Genomic DNA, 19,268 nt, shown 5'->3' with positions numbered 1-19,268 from the left:
TGAATCTCACTTCCTGCCAGTTTGGAGCCCAGTAGGCAATTTGAAGGTTTCTGGCTGTGTGTTAATCAAGCAAATTGAGCAAAATACTAAATTTCCATATAATTAGACCTCCCTTTTTGTGTTGGAGAAGGCCAGAACGTGCCAGAGTATGTTCTGGGAATGCATGTGCTCCATGGGTAGATAACACAAGGACACAGGCTGACTAAATGCTGATTGCACTCTTGGCACCAAATACAGGTTCAAGCTACTTGACAAGGGTGCTGTTTTTCTCAGAGCCTCCTTTCTTCTGATACTGGAGAATATTTCTAGTCCATTTTTTAAGAGAGTTGAATACTCTCAAATCTCTGCACGTTGCTCTCATGCAGTGGACATGTTCTCTCATTCTCTCCTTTCAGTTGTTTATCTGATGGTCATCATGTCTTCAAAGTGCTAATTTCTTAAAGGAAATTTAATACTTCTTGAGCATCTGTCCTTTGAAAGTTCTTCTGTCTTTGGTCCAGAAACAAGGGTGTTCTCCATACTCTTACTGGCCTCAGACACCTTTTGGAAAACCTGTGATTTCAGGCGTGTTGAGCAGTATAAGTGTTATAGTTTATGATTCATAGTTGCCAGTAGTCAGAGGTTTCTGTTCCTTTATCCACCTTTCAACCTCAGCCCATTTAGGGTTGGACAGGTGTGACTTCTACAGTATTGATATCGCATATTATTGCATTCCAGGGAATTGTCTGCAAGCTGTTCAGGAAAGAGACTGCTTAATGACTCTTGGCCTGAGTTGCATTCTTTTGTGTGGTAGTCAGGCCACCTCACTCACATTTCCTGCATTTTGTGGCTGGGTAAGACCATGAGCAGTTCAGGTTGATGCTTCTCAGTCTGTACGATCTCCTGAGTCTTCGTGAAAGAGTTGGTCACCATAACTGCTTGCCTTTGTCTTCTGCAGCTTTCTCCTCTTTGCTTTGATAATTAGCTCATAAAAAGAGTTAAGGATGCAAATTCTTCAGTCTCTGTGGTTCTCAGAAAAGGGAGATTGTCACAAGCTTTTAGTGGATATCCAGAACTTCCCTTCGCAGATGTAGGGTCTGCATCAGGATACTCACATTCTTACTCGTGTCAGCTTGCTTACTGCCAGACAAGCATGGCTCATTTACTATTGCGGTGCAACTCTTGACTTTGTGATTGATGTACAGTAGGAAAGGCTGCCTTATCCTTTCTTGGTTACGTGGTGGTGCATAGCACTAAAACGTCTACTAGATGTATATGTCTGGCTAAATGACTGATTTCTGTTTTTGGTGCCTTTATCATTCCAGTTCCTCTCTGGTGCCTCAACAGTAATTTTCCTGAGATTCCTACTGGGGATGGTGAAAGCTGGACCTTTCCTTAATTCAGCCAAGGTCTACTTGACTGCCATTTTACCCATTGTTACCAGTTAGCTGGTTCTCACGGTCTCTGACTGCATGTTTTTTAAGATGCTCACAGCAGGGTCAGCTCTGAGGTCAGGCCAAGCTGCTCAGGGTTTCATCCAGTCTTGAAAACCCCTAGAGATGGAGACTGCACAAACTCTGTGGGCAACCTGTGCCAGTACTTGAGTATCCAGCCTGAACCTCCCATTTCAAATTGGGCCTGTTGTCTCTTGTCCTCCTGCCATGCAACAGCTGTAAAGATCCCAGCGCTGTCTGCTCAGCAATGTCTACCAACCCCCCGTAGGCACTGAGGAGCTGCTGTTAGGTCCCTCAAAAGCCATTTCTGTTCCATGCTGAACAAGTCCATCTCCCCAGCCTCTCCTCACAGGGCAGGTGCTCCAGCCCCCACTATTTTGGTGGTCTCTGCTGAAGTTGCTTCAGTTCGTCAATGTCTTTCTTGTATTGGGGGATCCCAAACTGAATGCGGTATTCTGGATGCAGTCTAATGAGTGCTGAGTAAACGGGGTTAATCATTTCCTTCAATCTACTGGCTGTGCTGTTAGCAGCCCAGGATGCTGTTGGCCCCCTTTGCTGCCAGGGCACACTGTTGGTTCATGTTCAACTTGCTGCGTACCAGGACCAGGAGTTCTTGGGCTTCCCAAGCCTGTTCTGTTGCAAGGAGCTCTTCCTTCTGAGGTGCAGGACCTTGCATTTGTCCTTGTTAATTTTTTTAAGTTTTGTATTGGCTTATTCCTCCATCCTGTCTAAGGGCAGCCCTGCCCTCCAATATCTCAGCTGCTCCGTCTCTCTCCACACCTACCATCCCCACCCAATTTGGTATCATTCACAAACTTTATAAGCAAATGCTGTTAAGCAGTAGAGGTCTCAGGATAGATTGCTGCTGTACTCCACTTTTACTGGCCTTCAGGTAGAGTACAACCCATTAACCACTGCCATCTGAGCCTGAGTATCCAACCCATTTTTTGCCCGTCTAGTTGTCAAAGCATGCAGACTTTAATGTCCTAACTCTGATACAAGAATATCATAGAATCCTAGAATGATTTCGGTTGGAAGGGACCGTAAACATCACATAGTTCCAACCCCCCTGCCATGGCCAGGGACATCTTCCACTGGACCAGGTTGTTCAAAGCCCCATCCAACCTGGCCTTGAACACTTCCAGGGACGGGGGCATCCACAGCTTCTCTGGGCAACCTGTGCCAGTGCCTCACCACCCTCATAGTAAATAATTTCTTCCTTATGTCTAATCTAAACCTACCCTCTTTTAGTTTAAAGCCATTACCCCTTGTCCTGTCACCACATGCCCTTGTAAAAAGTCCCTCTCCAGCTTTCTTGTAGACTGAAAGGCCTTCAGATACTGAAAGGCCGCAATAAGGTCTCCCTGGAGCCTTCTCTTCTCCAGGCTGAACAGCCCCAACTTTCTCAGCCTTGCCTCATAGGAGAGGTGCTCCAGCCCTTGGATCATTTTTGTGGCCTTCTCTGAACCTGCTCCACCAGGTCCATGTCCTTCTTGTGCTGGGGGCCCCAGAGCTGGACGCAGGACTCCAGGTGGGGTCTCACCAGAGCAGAGTAGAGGGGAAGAATCACCTCCCTCGACCTACTGGCATAGGAGATAGTGTCAAATGCCCTTCTAAAGTTGAAGTAAATGATATCCACTGCTTTCCTATTTTCTACAAATCCAATAGTTTTATCACAGAAGGCAACAAGGTTGGTCATATGTGATTTATACCATGGCGTACCCATTGGTGACTGCAAGCTGACTGTCACAATCACTTACTTCTTATTCCTGTGCCCCAGATTTGTTTCAAGAGGACTTGCTCTTTGATTTTCTCGGGGACAGAGGTAAGATTGGTTGGCCTATAGTATCCCAGATTGTTCTTTTGACCTTTTTGTGATGATGGATGCAATATTTGCCTGCACTTAAAGGCAAAATGGGGATCTCAGATGATGCGTTTGGTGCATTGAGTGGCATGATTTTTAAAATACGATAGAAAGCAGCCTTGCAAGGGCATTGGCCATTTCTTTCATGACCTTGGATACAGTCTGTATTATCCTGTGGTCTCAGGTGGGATTGAGTTCTTGCAGATAGTCACTGACTGGATCATCATCTGGTGCTGATTGCTCCTCACCTCCTTGAACCCTGCCTCTAAGCATAGAGGCTTAGGAGACCTTGTCAATGAAGGCTGAAGCAAAGCAAGCAATGAGTAACTCCACTTTACCTGTTTCTCCTGTCACTAAATCACACACCCGTTCAGCAACAGGCCCACGCTTTCCTTGTTCAGCCATCTATTACTAATGTAACAGTAGAAGCCCTGCTTGTTGCCCTTGACATCCTTGCAAGTCTCAGCTGGAGCTGAGCTTTTGCTTTCCTGACACCGCCTTTACATGCCTGGGCAGTGTTTTTAAATTTCTCGTTTACAGCCTGTCCTTGCTTCCACCTCCTGTAGACTGCCTTTTTGCACCAGAGTTCATCCAAGCCAATCGCTTGATACATCTACTTGTCTCCCTGAATATCAGGATGGACTGAATTCTTGCCCTTGGAGGCTGCTGTCCTTTCCTGCCCTCTCCACTGATGCTGACCCACAGGCTCTCACCCAGCCAGTCACCCATCCCATAGAATAGCTCCACACATCTGAGCTGCTCCTTTACTGCTCCTTCACCCCCTCCTTGTCTTTCTTGCTTGTCTTTCCTGAAGTGTGTGTCTGTCCACTGCAGCTCTCCGGTGGTGTGAGCCATCCCAACACACCTCAGTGGCTCCAAAAATGTTGTAGTGTTGTGACCACACATGGAGCTCTCGTTTCCCCTGCTTGTTTCCCAGGCTGCATGCATTTGCGTACATACACTAGAGGTGGACTCTTCTGCCTTTTTTTTTTTTTTTACTTTCTTGAGTCTTCTCCTGTACCTGTTACCCTGCACTCTTTTCTTTTCACACCCCGTAAACCCTTCCTTACTTGACTACAGGTTGTAATCTCACTTTTCCGCTATTTCTAATATAAAGCTTTTCTCACCAGACTGGCCAGGTTTTTGGCAAAGATGCTTTTTTCTCACTGTGTCAGGTGGATCCCGTCACCCCCTTGCAGTGCTCAACCCCCAAAGAGGGTCCTGAAGTCATAAAAACCAAATCCTTGTTGTTAACTCCAGTTGCAATACAAAGTATTAATCTGCAAGATCCATCTGTTGCTCGTTCACTGGAGGCCACCTGGGTCTCCATGCCTTTGACCCTTTCCCCCTGAGCCATGTTGCTCTTCCTGCATTCAAGATCAGTAAATAAAAATAATAACAGGAATGCTTCAACTGATATGACACATACCAAATGGGAGGAGACGAGAGGTGAGAGTGCTTTCCTCGTGGACACTGGTTGGGGAAGCTTTCTGATCTCAAGTAACAAAGCATGAGTATCCACAGTTGTGTACTATACCCCTCACGTAGCATTGCCTGCTGGTACCTGACATTAATTGGTTTTGTAATCAAGCATGTCCTAAATGATTTTGCCATGAACCTTAATGGAAATGTGGTGGGCAGAATCCATTTTTCCTTGATGACAATTAGGTGTCTGAAGCATAAGAGCACACCTTGGTTTTGGACTCTGATTTAAGACAGTGCCTAAGCACAGGCAGCCTTACTGAACTTAAGTAGGAATTTCTGTTGAAATGCAATTTTTCGCTCCAATTTTTAGGTATTTCAAATTATTGTGAAAGATACCGTGATGGTATGAGACTTGTTCTGAACACCTTTGGACCAGTTCCAGAATTTTCAGGTGAAATTGAGCAGAAGATCAATCAGGTAAATATGGAGTTGATTAATGCAGTGACATTCAGAACAAAGAACGTTAGCTCTTATTTTAACATTCATACCATTTCAGTTTGCTGTGTAGAGGTATCTGTAGTCTGTATTTCTTGTGTGAATGTGTACTTTGAATGAAAAGATGAGTACAGAATGCATCTAAGTCCCTTTTCAAAGCACTTTGAAGTGAAAGTCATGAAGGGAAAGTGATCTAGCAGTTGAGTAAGGTTACTAGACAGAGGAGTCAACTGCTAACACTTGTGGGTTACTGACATTAAATCCTCCACACTATTTCTTACTTCTGTCCTGTGTCTGCTACCACAACATGCACAGCTCCAGGCTTCCTTTCCTAACATGACTTTTCTCTCTTCCTGCTATTCCATCTTCCTGCATAAACCCCACAGCTTTTTTCTTCTGGATGCTCTTTTTCTTGGTTTTGTATACTTTACAGACTAGAGTTCCAGTCTGTAATACGTGCAAATACACGTTCAAGTTAAGCATGTGAGCAGTCTGGTAAGGTTCCTTGCGTGTTTAAAGGTAAGATGTGTTTAAGTGCTGTGCTGCATTGGGACCCAGTTTGTCTATTAACATTTCTAAGCCCACAATTTGTTTATATTCACTATATAGGCTATTTTGTATGATCATAGGTATTAACTGAAGTATCATTATTTTCTAACTGCCTTTTCGTAGTTGCCTTTTTTTAATGCTTTGCTAAAGAACATGGGTATGTGTTGAATCATTCTTGATTAGCTATCGAATTAATTTCACATATGGAAGCTCTCTGTCTGGAAGAAAGCTTTTTTGTTCCTATTTAATTTTTATTCCTATTTATACAATTTCAACAACAGCTATGTTAAAAAGGAAAAAGATTATTTTATGCTTAAACAACATAGACTGCTTATAAGAACAATCCGTAATAATTGTGGACTTATTCACGATTAGAAGCTTTTGATTAGTGTGAAACAGTTTGGATTTCTTTATGGAAAGCTGGAATCCACTTCGATGTCTGTTTCTGTGTCTCTCTGTTATCTTTGGTCTTCAGTGCCAAAGATGAGTTTGCAAGAATCCTCATAAGAGTAAAACATTAAACATTTCTTATCTTACTCCTCTGTCCCTCCCCCTGACTTTTCTCTGGAGTGACTGCAACTTACCAGTCGTTGGTAGCAGGTCCAGGTTTTAGCCAGTTTCTCAACACTTGCCTTTTAAACCTAAGACCTCAGGTGCTATTTTGGCAAAGCACCGTGTGATCTCTACCTGCACTCCCAAAACAGCTTTTTTTCCTTGAAAGAAAATCTGTTACAATGTACTAGCTGCCAGAGGTTACTAACTCATGTTCTCTTTCAGGGATATATTTAACTAGCACTTCTAAGACAACTTTGATTATGCACTCAGAAATACTTTTTTTTTCCATTTTGTTGTAAACACCTTTTTTTGCGTGCTAACTTGTTCAGATTTCTACCTTTGTGTCCTCAAATAGTGCTGTACTTTCTCTCCCTCATATTCCAATAAACAAAAATCATAATTCTGAGTTTGTTACTTGTTTTCCCCAGTCATTTCAATTACAACTGGCACTCTGAAGACAAAATGTTTTTAATAAACATGATATCGCTCATTACATTTATTAGGAGCCAGAAGAGCAATCACAGCTTTAAAAACACACACACACAGAGGAATTTGGTTTAGAGCATATTTTTAGGCACATAAACAGCCAGGTTGCCTCCTTCCTATTAATAAAAGGTTTTTATTGAAGAGGTTAGAGAGTGGCTGTGTGGGGCAGACCGAGGGAAGTGGCTGATGCTTTGGTGTTTCTGTAGGCCCCCCTCCTTGCCACATTCAGGCCAACCTTCTCCAAGTGGGAGCACTTTTCTTGTACAGGTTAGCTGGTTTCCAGTCACCCATGTAAAGAATGTGGCCTATTGCTTGTGATAGACTAAATTACAGTTTGTGTGGATCGTTACTTGGCTTGACGCGGGGAAAGCAGGAAAACAATGCTGGTGAGAAACTTTGTACTCAGAACATGAGATTTAATCATCTTAAATTTTCTGTTCTAGGCAATGTCTGAAAAAATTCCAGTTGTTCCGAAAGTCCTGGATGCCAGGAGAAAATGGAGAGATGAATGTCTTGCTGGTCTTTCCAAACTGAAAAAACAAATGAAATCTGACTGAGGTGCACCTTGTTTAACAAGAGAGACCAAATGAAGAGCAAATCTTCAAAAAAGTGGAAATTTTTTGTCATGCAGAAGAGGAGACTGAATGTGCAACCAATGATATGCACAAATGTAGAGACCAATGAAACATTTGGTCGAAATTTGTCATGACGTAATTCATGAATAACTAGAAAAAGTTGTTTAAAAGTTCAGTTTAATCAAATTATTACGTATATGCATTAGATGTGTAAGCATTAAGTAGCTTTAGCAATATTAATATTGTGCAATGCTGGAACACAATCATGTTTTAAAGAATGCATTTTTCAGCTTGCTTAGGAATTCAGCGCTTGAACAGTATTTGCTTATGCAGGGATCTGAAATAGGCAAACATCAGCTGTTTGTCACTGGAGAAAATAAGCCCTCAGCCGCCAAGCACTGTGACAGCGAGGTTAATTTGTAAAGCACTGGCTGTAGGTAGGAGAAGGCTATGTTGAGCTAAGAGTAGATTCACTGGCTGGTGAGCTGAGACCTCAGCAGCAGTAAGGGTCACTTCAGCTTAGCTCTGTAACTGTTCACAATGTAGGGGAAAGAATTACTCCTCCTTTCCCTCTCTTTGGCACTTCTGTACCTGTACAATTATCTAAGTGTGAGTGAACAGAGCAGAATTCCCCCCCTCATCCCCTACCCCTGGTTCTGTAAGACTTGCCAGAGACCTGCTTGGTCTTTAAGACCATGCAACTTGATGCCCCATGGCTTTGCCCTTAGCTAATGTCAGATGTTAGATGCTGGCCATTGGCACTGCTGCATAAATATGTGCCCTGTTTTAAGACTTGTCCATGAGAAATAAGAGATTTTAATTTAATAGCGAGTTTGGGAGACAGTATGGTGTAGTGGATAGGTCTGGACTTTCTCCCGGGCTCCTTCATGACCGTGTGAGTGATCTTGGGAAGCCAGTTCACCTCTCTGTTGCCCTGTCTAATTTGTACATTATCTGAAGCAACGAGTGCTTCTTTAGGACTCAGCTGTACCGAATTTAACAGCTGTAGCTGAAGGCAGCCCAGCTGTCTGCTACTTTGCTCCCCCACAGAGGGAAAGATGCAGTGGATTAGATGTAGCATTTATGCTTTACTGCTGCCCTTCCTACAGGAGACACGACGTCTGCTCCGCGGACATGGACACAGTGTACACCTGGAAGCAGCAATATCCTCAGCGGCTGCAGTGGCGTGTTTGGGTCCACAGCAGACAGAGTGTTGTCGCGGATGTCTGGGCTTTGATCTTAGCTGGCGCCTTGGGGCGGTATTGTTATGCAGATAGTAAGGAATAACCTGAAAAGTGCATTGCACCCACACTGCTGGAGTTGAGCGTTTCTGAATTTATGCTAACTGGTCACAGAGCTTCAGTCGAAGCACAGATGCAGAAGTATTAAGCTGTCATTTTACTAATACTCAGCTCAGGGGTACTTCAAATCTTGTTTTTTACAGAGGGTGCAGCACACAAACAAGTTACTGAAACTTAGTTGCTGTTTTGAGCTGAACAGCAGAAATGTCTGTGTGAACATACCAATGCCACTTATTTCTGCTTAGGTCACCGTAAAAGAGATGTAAGATAAATTGTGTCTCTTGGCGTAAGTGGTGGGCCAAGAACACATCTCTGGATGCGAAACATGGGGCGGGAGGCATAACGCTGAGGTTGTCCTGTGCTCCCTTAGAATCAGTGGAGAAAACGGAAGATTTTTAAGCTCCGTTTATTTTATTCCAATATAGACTTATAATAGTCAGGTTTCTTCTACTGCTTTTTATGGCTGCAGTGACTGGCTCTACCTGCATTTAGACATCTGAAGTTGGGGAGGTCAATCCTGACTCCTGATGCCTTATTAAGCAATAGTAAATTGATTATGGGGCTGATTTCCTCATTTTATGTATGTTTTGGTATTTCAGACAAGGCCATAGAAGGTTCCAATTGCTGTCAAGATTAGACCTGTTTTTTCTATGAGTATATGACATTGTCATAACTAATTAGCTCGCATTGCTTCTCTTTATTCTGAGATATTTTAAAACTCGCTCATATCATCAAATATTTGCCTCCATCTTCATTATTTGCTTATGAATAAAATATTTTAATGAGGAAGGTACTAACTTCTGTGCTCCAGTGTGATAGTCTAGTGGTAGCACTACATAATAATGCCTTTAGAAACCAGTGCCCTGGTAAAATTGTGGAAGTCAGTGGGAGTAAATAGACAAGAAATAATGTGCACTCTCCTGTAGTTCATGTGTTGGCAACCACCTGCTGCAGGCACGGGGCCCTGCCATGAGGGACTGGCTTTCTGCGGAGGGAGAAGCACTCCAAGAGTGCCAGAGCACTTCTGCGTGGTGAGCAGCTCCTCCGCAGGGTCTGGCCTACAGCAAAGCTCACCTTGGAGCACCAGCTCCAACCCAGGTTCACAAGCTGGGGGGAGATGCTTGACAAATAATGTATTTTAGCTGACATTTGCTTAGGGTTTGAAGCACACAAAAATTGTTGTGTAAAAGTTGGTAAATGTGACAACAACTGGAAAGCGTGAGGAGAAGGTAGCTAAAGGAATGAGAAGGGCTGTCCTTATCCCAGGGACCTGTACCCTGCTCACAATTAATCCCCTTTACTCATCAGTCATTAGACTGTGGCTGAATCCTGCGCCCAGCTTGGGGCTCCCTGGTACAAGAAAGACATTGGACAAATGGTCAGGGAGGTCCCCGAGATAGTGAGGCTGGAGCACTGGTCCTGCCAGGAGAGGCTGAGGGAGCTGGGCTTGTCCAGCCTGGAGCAGAGATGGCTTCAGGGGGACCTGACAGCAGACCCTGGTGCCTGTGGGGAGACCATCGAGGAGACAGAGCCAGGCTCTCCACATTGGGGCTGGGGGAGAAGATAGAGACAATGGACATGAGTTAAAATGCAAGAGTTCCAGCCTGGATGTGAGGAGACACTTTCCCCCATGAGGGCAGACAGGCAGAGGCACAGGTTGTCCGCAGAGGTGGTGCGGTCTCCGTCCTTGGAGGTTTTCAAGTCCCAACTGGATGAAGCCCTGAGTGGCCTGGTCTGACCTCAGAGCTGAGCCTGCTGTGAGCAGCAGGTCAGAGCAAAGACCTTCTCAGCCTGAGTTAGCCTGATTCCAAGTTTTCTTTCATTTTGGCCTATTTTGTATCAGAAACATTGCTCTGGCTTAAGTCAATTAACTCCAAAGAACGTGTGTAGATTAGTTCAAATTGTCACATACATTGAGAGGACTTTTTAACCTGAATCGTAAATGAAATTTAGGACGGTGTAGATGGATGTAAATGAATCTGCGTTCATGTTTTTCCGTGCATTTTCCTGGGCAGGTTAACGTAACGTCATTAGATTGTCACAACTTTCCACATATAAGGAGTCCCTTACAGAAAAGTCTGAGCCATCAGAATTCCGATGTGGTTGGTCCCCAGGGGCCACCCCTCCTGGTGACGGGCAGATGCTGCGTTTGCCTTGCCCAGCATCTCCACTGCTGGGGGCTGCTGGCAGGAGCAGGGCTTGCCAGGACAGGGGGGTTCCCCTGCCTCTGTCTCCCAGCCTCTCTCCCTTTTCACTTTTTTCTTTTACTTTTCCCTCTTGGTTCTCAGCTTCTCATAGCAGTCCATCACTAACTTCTTCCAGGGTATTTAGCTGACAATTTGGACAGAACTGCTAATAGGTTTGCTAATTGGACAGCGAAGAATCCCTGCTGGGGAGCAACTTGTCAGGCCTGAACTGCTTGTAAGATACAAATCCCAATTCTGTTGAATTAATTGGTTTAATTTTTTTCTTCAGATTTGACTTATTCCTTTTATCCCGTTACTTTTTTCCCTCAAATGCAATAGACTTCTTGGGATACGTTGCACCTGGTATTTTATGAGGAGTCTTTCGGAATTAACACCAGAAGTCCTATAAAGTCACAGAACTACCGCAGACAGGGTCAGATATTTATTATGTTTTATGGTCAGCAGAAGAAGCAATAGTTGGTTGAATGTTCAAGCAACTATTTTATGGTAAATTGTTAGATATTTTGGAGGAGTTTATCTTGTGGTTTCTTTCTTACACAATTGCATATTTTAGAATCCTGTATTATTTTTAATCAAGTTACACCTATAGAGTTTTCTAAATCCCTGTCTTTGTTGCACTGTGTTTTTTTATTTCACCAGTTTGATATTTATTGTTTACCTTATTACGTGCACTTTGCCATTAGTTGCTGCTGCTTATTGGAAGCAGAGTCCAATGCGTTCATACCAAAGCCTTTGACTGAATGCTTTTGGAAATCAAACCACCTGTTGTGCAAGATAAGGAAGAAAGGGCAGAGGCGGGGACATACTCCTCTGCTTCACTGAGGGAGGCCCAGTATCTCTGTTCCCTAAATCTCCTGAGTACAATGGAAGTAGTTTGCAGCTTGCAAAGCAGCCCTGTGAATTTACTTTCCCTATTCTGTAGCTACTCTTCTGTTGAGTCGTGATAATAGTTTGAAAGTTAAAAGGTGAGTGTTTTCTGATGGCCATATTATCTAGTTGGAATGGTATTAAGAAACTGCGTTATCCTGCCTATACCATCTGTGCAAAAATCAGCTGTGCTTCATTAGGGAAACAGGATAGTGCTTGTGGTGCTTGTTGTAAAAACAGGAAAAATCATTTTGAGACAAAATGATGTAATTGTCAGACTCAGTTTTTCAAGAGAGGCTGCCTGTGCCTATGTGGTTGCATGTCAGGATGGCATTGCCATGGCATGGAGTTACAGAAAGGCCTTTGAGAACGTGGAACTCTGGTACCCATGCAGAGATGGAGAGACGAAGGATGGGAGCCCTCCACGAGATGGTGTGAGCCTAGCAGTTACTGTGTCAGCAGGAAAGATAAATGGTCCTTTGCCTTCAGCAGCCTGCCAGGCCCAAAGGGAATGTTTCACAGGTTAATTTGGATGTAGTTAGAGTAAATGAGTGTAAATGAGTACATTTGCTCTAGCTGCCTGCTCAGCTGCTCCCGTTCCCCCCAGCTCCGGTCACGCTGGCAGGGAGCCCTCCGCTCCCCTGCACCTCCATTTTGTGTGCGTGTGTGCGTGCACTGCCAGTCAGTCAGCGTGGAGGGCAGGACAAAAACTGACCCGAAAGGAAGACTTGCATTTGATTCGGGAAGGCTTTGCATCAAGCCAATGGCCAAGGATTTCTTGCCGTCCTTTTCTGTGATTTCAGAAGGAGAAAGGAATTCCTCCCTTCAGCGTGTTCTTCAGAGTGAAGTGGTGATGCAGCTTAGAGCACACTGCTTGGAGTTAACCTGTTGACTGGTATTCCGTGGAGTTCATTTTTCAGGTAGAACTTTCTTCTCCCCTCCGAGTTTTTTCTTTTATTGTACAACTTTAATTTGGAATACAAGCTAATATTCATATATCAATAATGATAAGTACTGATTTTTATAATAAGGAATAGCAGAGAGACAGGAGCTTAAATCTGGTGTATTCATTTGAATGTGTACATTTAATCATACAAAAGCGATATTCAAATGGCAAGATTTAGCTGCGTATCTTAATACTCACGGAGACTTAAATATTACTTACAGCATGTGCTGGGAGCAGACCAGTAGCAAAGGTGGATTCCTCACCGCTGTGTCCGTACAAAGCTATCCACTGGGAAGAGGGAGTACCCCCATCCTCCACTGCTGCGTGGGATGCCGTGAGCCACAGGGCTGTGGCCACACAGACCACAGACCCCTCGCTTCTTTTATAAACGGGGGGTCAGAAAAGAAACTAGAAACTTAAATAGGACATGTTGTCATATCAATAGTTTCATGAGAATTGGGGAAAAACGATGCTAGAGTGCCCTTTCAAGGCAAAAGAGGGCAACCTTGAATGTCTGACCCCCAGAATTTGCTCTGAAGCTCGGTTTTGCACGTGCTGACACGTGGTTGTGAAACGCTCTGAGGATGGGTTCGGGTGGCTCCGCTGCAGGCCAGCTGTAAGGGCAGCTGTGAACAAACGCAGCTGGACTGGCAGGATTTTGCCTACGGCTCATCAAAAATTGGTCCAGCGTGCTCCTGGCTGTGAGGAAGAGCCTGCACTGCTCCTATGGGAGCGGAGCAAATTTCACTGAGAGCTGTTGGTGAGGGCACTGTTTCCACGAAATTCAGTGGACTTTTGAAACACATCAGACCACTTTGTTTTCTAGTTTGCTAGAAAACAGCAGGATGTATTTTCCTAACGTATATTCAGAGAAATGCTCTACGGCGTTGCACGTCCCTCCACATTTTCCCTTTTCTCTCTGACGATTTTTGTTCCTTCAGTGAGGATGGATTCAGCTTCACCAAACACTGAAATGGAGGGACGCTTGCAATAAAATGGCACTTGGTGGGCATGAAATTGCTGCTTGAACCTGAGTGTGAAATAGAGATTTTAATGCGTGGCTTTGTAGACTTACAGAATCATAGAATCATAGGTTGGAAAAGACCTCTAAGATCATCAAGTCCAACCATCTGCCCACTTCTTCCAGCTACTTGGATTTCAGACCTGTATTCACAAGAAGTGGAGATGTACAAGATGCAGAATCATCCAGAAACTTGTTTTCCTTTATCTCTGAGTAAAATGCACTCTAACATGGAAAGGTCAAGAGCCCATACTTGCATGTGGATATAAGAAAGTTTTGTGCAGAAGCTGAACTTACTTTTTTAAAAGATTCTATAAAATAGAGCTGTAAATTTCCCCTAAATTTGATGTTTGATGTGTTTAGCTTAAGCCTGGATGATGACTACTGCTCTAGTGTTAATGTACTGCCCAAGGCCTCCATAAGGGTCCAGTACCTCTGTGTTGGCACAACAGACGGAGATGTTTTCCAAAAGAAAACATTAAAAAGCCTTTGTAATTTAAAACACTATGAGACCCTTCCTTTGCATTCATGATGTCTTTAAATTTTAACATCAGGTCTTGCACTTTTTTCCGATATCGTAACAGTACATACTTTCCATATGAAGCCATGGTTGCTTGTTCTTGGTCGATTTTAACAGCTAATATTCCTCAGGAATACAATGGAGGCTTTATTTGCAGCCCACGGAGAAAGTCATGAGGCTGCAAAATCCTCCCTGTCACTCTGCTCTTACTGAAGAAATGAGGTTGTCGTTTAGCCAGGAGTTCCTGGGAACTGCCTTGATTTAACTGGTTCTTCTGAGAGACAAGTCGTTTTCTGTTGGTTCTCCCCCTTGTCTTGCCCAGTAAGCATTTATACATGAATTAAAACTGGCACTACCAGTGGAAATGGTTTAACATTGCCCTGTGCTTCACTCCAGCAGCTGCCTCGGTGCACAGCGGGGCCATTTCCACGTAGCACAGAGGCGTTCATAGTGTGCCCATTGCTCCTCCGTGCAGCAGCAGCACTTGTATGGCAAAGCTGCTGGTCAGCTTTGCTCCCAGCTGCGTTGGTGTGCAGCTGGTATTTTCTTTGTAAGCTCTACTTAAAAACTTAATGGGGTGCAATCTGCCTACTGGGTTCTTAGCAGTAATGCAGAAAGTATTTCTGTGCAGTTAAAAACAAATTACTGGAATTACCGCTGTAATACAAAGGTGGCAGACCACGAAGTGTGGAGCTTTCCACATTCCGGAGCACCTTAAGACCACAAAACCAGATTTTCTGATATTACTCAGCAGTGTCATTACAGACCCTTGCAGTAATGGAAAGGTGTAATTGTGCCATTTCAAAACACGTGGGGTAGTGGAAATAGGGAATTGCATAACTGGGCAATTTAACTGAACGGGCAGTGCCTGTGCCCGATCTGTATCGTACAGAAATTTAGGGAGTAGCATGAAGTCACATTGTGTGATTCTGTAAATCAGAAACATTTCTTGCATTTGCTTTTCATTTTCCTTTTTTAGGAAGAAAAGTTAATTACAAACATGATCTCCCCCCTATCAAAATCTGTATCAGTGCGTAGTAAAGGGTGATTACAGAAGTCTCATCGATTTTTAAAGTCTGAATACAGCTTCAGTTGCCGAAAGAGACATCATACTTCTTTAGCCTGTCATGTACCAACCAAAAGCTATTAAGGATATGACAGCAGAGGAAAATACAAAATACAAATTTTCTAACAAGATGCAGGTATTATTTATGTTACTACAAATAATAACCTATTTCATTAAGTAATAACCTGAGCTTATGTTTTAATCTGATCTTAGTATCTGAATAGTTCATTATAAGGAAAACCATTCCATAAGGATTAATGCAATCGTATTTAATCATCAGTAAAAGTGAGGTACGTATTAGTATTACCTCGGTGTCCTGTGTGAACACCGCTTACTGTGTCTGCATATAGCTTTTGGTTTCAAGTCTTTTCTTACAAAAATTACGGTTCTCACTCCTCTGCAGAGCACTGCCCTACCGACTTGTCGCGCTTACTGTCCTTGGCACAGCTGCCCAGACCGCGCTCGCTGGCCGTAGCCTCGGGTGACAACCACCATGTCCACCCTGGTAGCAGTCCTGTCCCCACGCCTAGGCAGAGCGAAAGAAAGCGTGATTTCCAGCTGCTGCCTCTCCTGTAAGCTGCTGATGGGTTTCTGCAGTGTCAGCAGAAGAGCTGCCTTGTGCCGCGCTGCTGCGGGTCAGTGAGCGGGAGCGTGGGGAGCCTCGCCCACAGCCCTGGGTTTTGTTCCGGTTCTTAGGCCAGATCGGGCTGTGTCTGGATCCTGCCTGGCTCTGGATCCTGCTGCTGTAGCAAAAGAGTTTGGGCTGTGATGTTGAACTAGGCTGGTCTGCCCGGCTCAGAGGAAGCCCAGCCACAGCCTGTTGCGTAGCTGGAAGCGGGTGTTCACAGCTCATCCCCGTTCTCCTGTCTTCCAGGCTAACAAGCTTCCACTATTCACCTGCAAAATCAACTTTTTCCTTGTGAGATGATTTACCTGCAAAGGCTACTTGAGCTCCATGTGCCCTGGCGCTACGCTGGCCCAGGCTTTCTGTTCTGTGATCCCTGATTTTCCCTTCTACAGGTTAACATCAGCTGCCACCCATCTGATGGCATTACTTCAGCGTGAGGAGAGCTTGAGAACTTGCTGTGAGACCAATATTCACCATACTAGCAGCATGTGGCTCTTCTGCCAACATGTGTGTAGTTAAGGACCTTCTTCAGATGGTCGTATCAAAGGCTCAGAAACCTATATTATTATAATTAAAAGGCAGAGGTGATCACCACTGGATGTTAGAGCCTACAAGAAGGGCTTGAATATGACCGTGGTCATGATTTATGAGTAATATGGCATAAACAACGGAGATAATTTAGAAGCTGCTTAATTAAGGCAGTGTTGAGAGACTTCTAGAACAATACATGATCACCTTGTTTACAGTAGGAAAGCACAAAGACCAGAACTGAATAAAGCTCAGCTACCACGGGAGGACTGTTTTATTTAGCATTAAGTCCATAGCTGTCTCTTACTTCTGGTAACTCACTGAGCTTATTTTCAGTGGTGGCACTGGAACTGCGTTACTCTGGTCGCTTCTCATAGCTCCTCCTTCTTGGGTACATTTCCTCAAGAAGTTTCTCTGAGGGAAGCAAGACTTTGTGTTTTCCAGCCCTTTTTTAATATATGATCCTCTGCATGATTTCCAAGCTCATGTACCAATATGTTTATACATTACACTTTGTGATATTTCTTTTTTTCCCCCTTTTTTGACCCTTCCTTTGAATTGTCCATTCGCCATTTACTATCCACCTCTGTTTCCACATTAGTCTCTTCTGATGACCCTTCATTATGGGTGTTTCTCGGAGGTTCATCTTTAATTTCAAAGCTACACATGTGGATTAATTGCTACCCAGATGTTGTACCAACCTCCCACTCCAGCCTCTATGGGCAAACTGAGTTTGTGGCGACGAATGATTTTTTTTTCGCTCAATAGATGGGATCCAAATGCCAGCCTCTGGCCATCTCGACCCTGCTTGATCATGGTTGACATCTGGAGGGCCTGTTTTGGTCGTTCCCCAGCAGCATGCTGCAGTTCCCCAGGCACAGCCCAGCTGCCCATTGACAGCAACTCCTCTGACTCAGGTTCCTCTGGGAGAGCACCGTGCTGCTGGTGGTGGGGAGCCAAACGCTGCCTTTTCCTCATCCTCTCTGTTGACAGGGATGTTTGGCTTCTCCTATTTGATCTCATGATATGTTCCAAGATGAAGCTGCTCCCTGTTTTATGGCTGACTCAGTATTTATGTCGACTCGGTGCCTACTGAGATCATTGGTGATCAACTGTTCTGTGAGCCTTAAAGCAAAGTTATTGGCAGAAGGCCTTTTTATACCATAGGGGTTTTATGTTTGGACGAGAAGACACAGGGTGGTAGAAGCAGGATGCTGGTGGCGAGGGTGGTCCCTGTAATGGGGGACATTATGTCCCCTTTTTAGGCTCCCAGGGCAGCAATTTCACTCCTCCGGCTCCTGTTAGTTGCCTTTTCAGCTCCTTACATCCTCCCTGAGCGGCAGAGACCCCACCGCAGGCGGCACGCGTGGTAGACATACCAGGCTGCTGCGTGCTGCCCTTGCTTTTATCGCCCTTACCGGTGCAGCTTCTCTGAGCCCCTGTTCCCTCCAGCTCTCACTTCATTTTCTTTTTTTATATTCTCCAGCCATGAGATATATTTTTGCGGGTTTCCAGGCCTGTTTGGCAAATACCATCCTTCCAAACATGGTTTTCTCAGGGAGTCCTTACTGGTTTTGTTACTTGAGCTAGTATTTTCACGGTTTTTTGTGGTGTATCTTACAGTTTCAACACCGATTCCTCTTTTTTATTCCTTTTGTGGCGAAATTATGAAATGCTTAATATGTGTTTCTGCTTTTGTGAGTCTTTTTCTAGGTCTGGATACAGAACCAGCTAAGCTACAGCTGGGCAAACTTCATCCTCGGTCAAAATCCCCGGCTCACCTACCTGGGAAAACCACAGTAGCTGGGTGGAGAAAGTAGTCTCCATAACTAAATTGCAGGCTGCCTTAATTAAGGTGGAATTATTAGGGAGAATTTTATGACAGTATCTTTTCACCTTTGGCAATGATCTAATGGGCAGCACAGGAGACAACACGGGGCTGAGCTGAGTAACACCTCGAGCGCAGCCCAGGACAGAGGGAGCCTGCACTGGGTCACCCTCAGGTCCGTGCCAGCATCTCCCTTCACTGCCAGGAAGACGGGCAGCGGTCCTGAGCCACTCTCAGTGTTTCTCTCTGTCATTTGTTCATACGCAGGTGCTCAACAGCATCCCTGCATTGCCATTTCCCTTCCCCCCCGCTGGTGCAGCTCTCGGAGGAGGCTGTCTGGGTCGTCCGCCCTGCCAGGGGAAGCGGGTTGGGGACAGCAGGGGGATCTGCTGCCAGGGCTGGCAGGAGCCTCATCTGAACGTGACCCCCCAGCAAAGGGTGTTTCCTCAAGCCACAGTCTCAGCCCTGAGCATGGCAAGATAGAAAAGCCTGGCTGTGGACCCTGTCACCCTCAGACAGCGATGAGCCAAGCAGATTTATCACCTGCTGCTCGTACTTCCACATCTCCTTCTAATGCCCATGATTTTGGCTGACAGTTATTTTAACTGTCTGCTTGGTCATGAGCTTCGTTCCTTTTGGTGAGCATGGAGCCCAGCTTCATGTACTTATCTACAATCTTGGGCTCACTGCTTATGAAATAGGTCAAAAAATATTTTTCAAGCTTAGAATCACAGAATCATAGAATCATAGGTTGGAAAAGACCTCTAAGATCATGAAGTCCAACCATCCACCCAACAACACCATGCCTACTAAACCATATCCCAAAGTGCCATATCTACATGTTTCTTAAACACCTCCAGGGATGGGGACTCCACCCCTTCCTTGGGCAGCCTGTTCCAATGCCTGACCACTCTTGCAATAAAGAAATTTTTCCTAATATCCAATCTAAACCTCCCCTGATGCAACTTAGATGC

At 44.6% G+C, this 19,268-nt stretch overlaps 1 protein-coding gene across 4 annotated transcripts in view; it reads left to right on the top strand.

Moving 5' to 3' along the window:
* CRYL1 (crystallin lambda 1) overlaps positions 1-14,226 on the top strand; it is a 70,508-nt gene extending 56,282 nt beyond the window's left edge. For 2 of the 4 annotated variants that reach the window (XM_075418937.1, XM_075418916.1), the window contains exons 7-9: positions 3,214-3,258; positions 5,093-5,199; positions 7,251-14,226. In XM_075418937.1, coding sequence (XP_075275052.1) covers positions 3,214-3,258; positions 5,093-5,199; positions 7,251-7,364 — 266 coding nt within the window. In that variant the 3' untranslated portion in view covers positions 7,365-14,226. The remainder of the gene's footprint in view (positions 1-3,213; positions 3,259-5,092; positions 5,200-7,250) is intronic. The other 2 variants (XR_012763736.1, XM_075418929.1) reach the window with 2 other exon arrangements.
* The last annotated feature ends 5,042 nt before the right edge of the window (positions 14,227-19,268 follow it).

Source organism: Opisthocomus hoazin, chromosome 1 (genome assembly GCF_030867145.1).
Source record: "Opisthocomus hoazin isolate bOpiHoa1 chromosome 1, bOpiHoa1.hap1, whole genome shotgun sequence".
NCBI classification, from domain to species: Eukaryota; Metazoa; Chordata; class Aves; order Opisthocomiformes; family Opisthocomidae; genus Opisthocomus; species Opisthocomus hoazin.
Note: the sequence above shows the minus strand (reverse complement) of the source record. Positions and strands in the feature narration are given on the sequence as shown.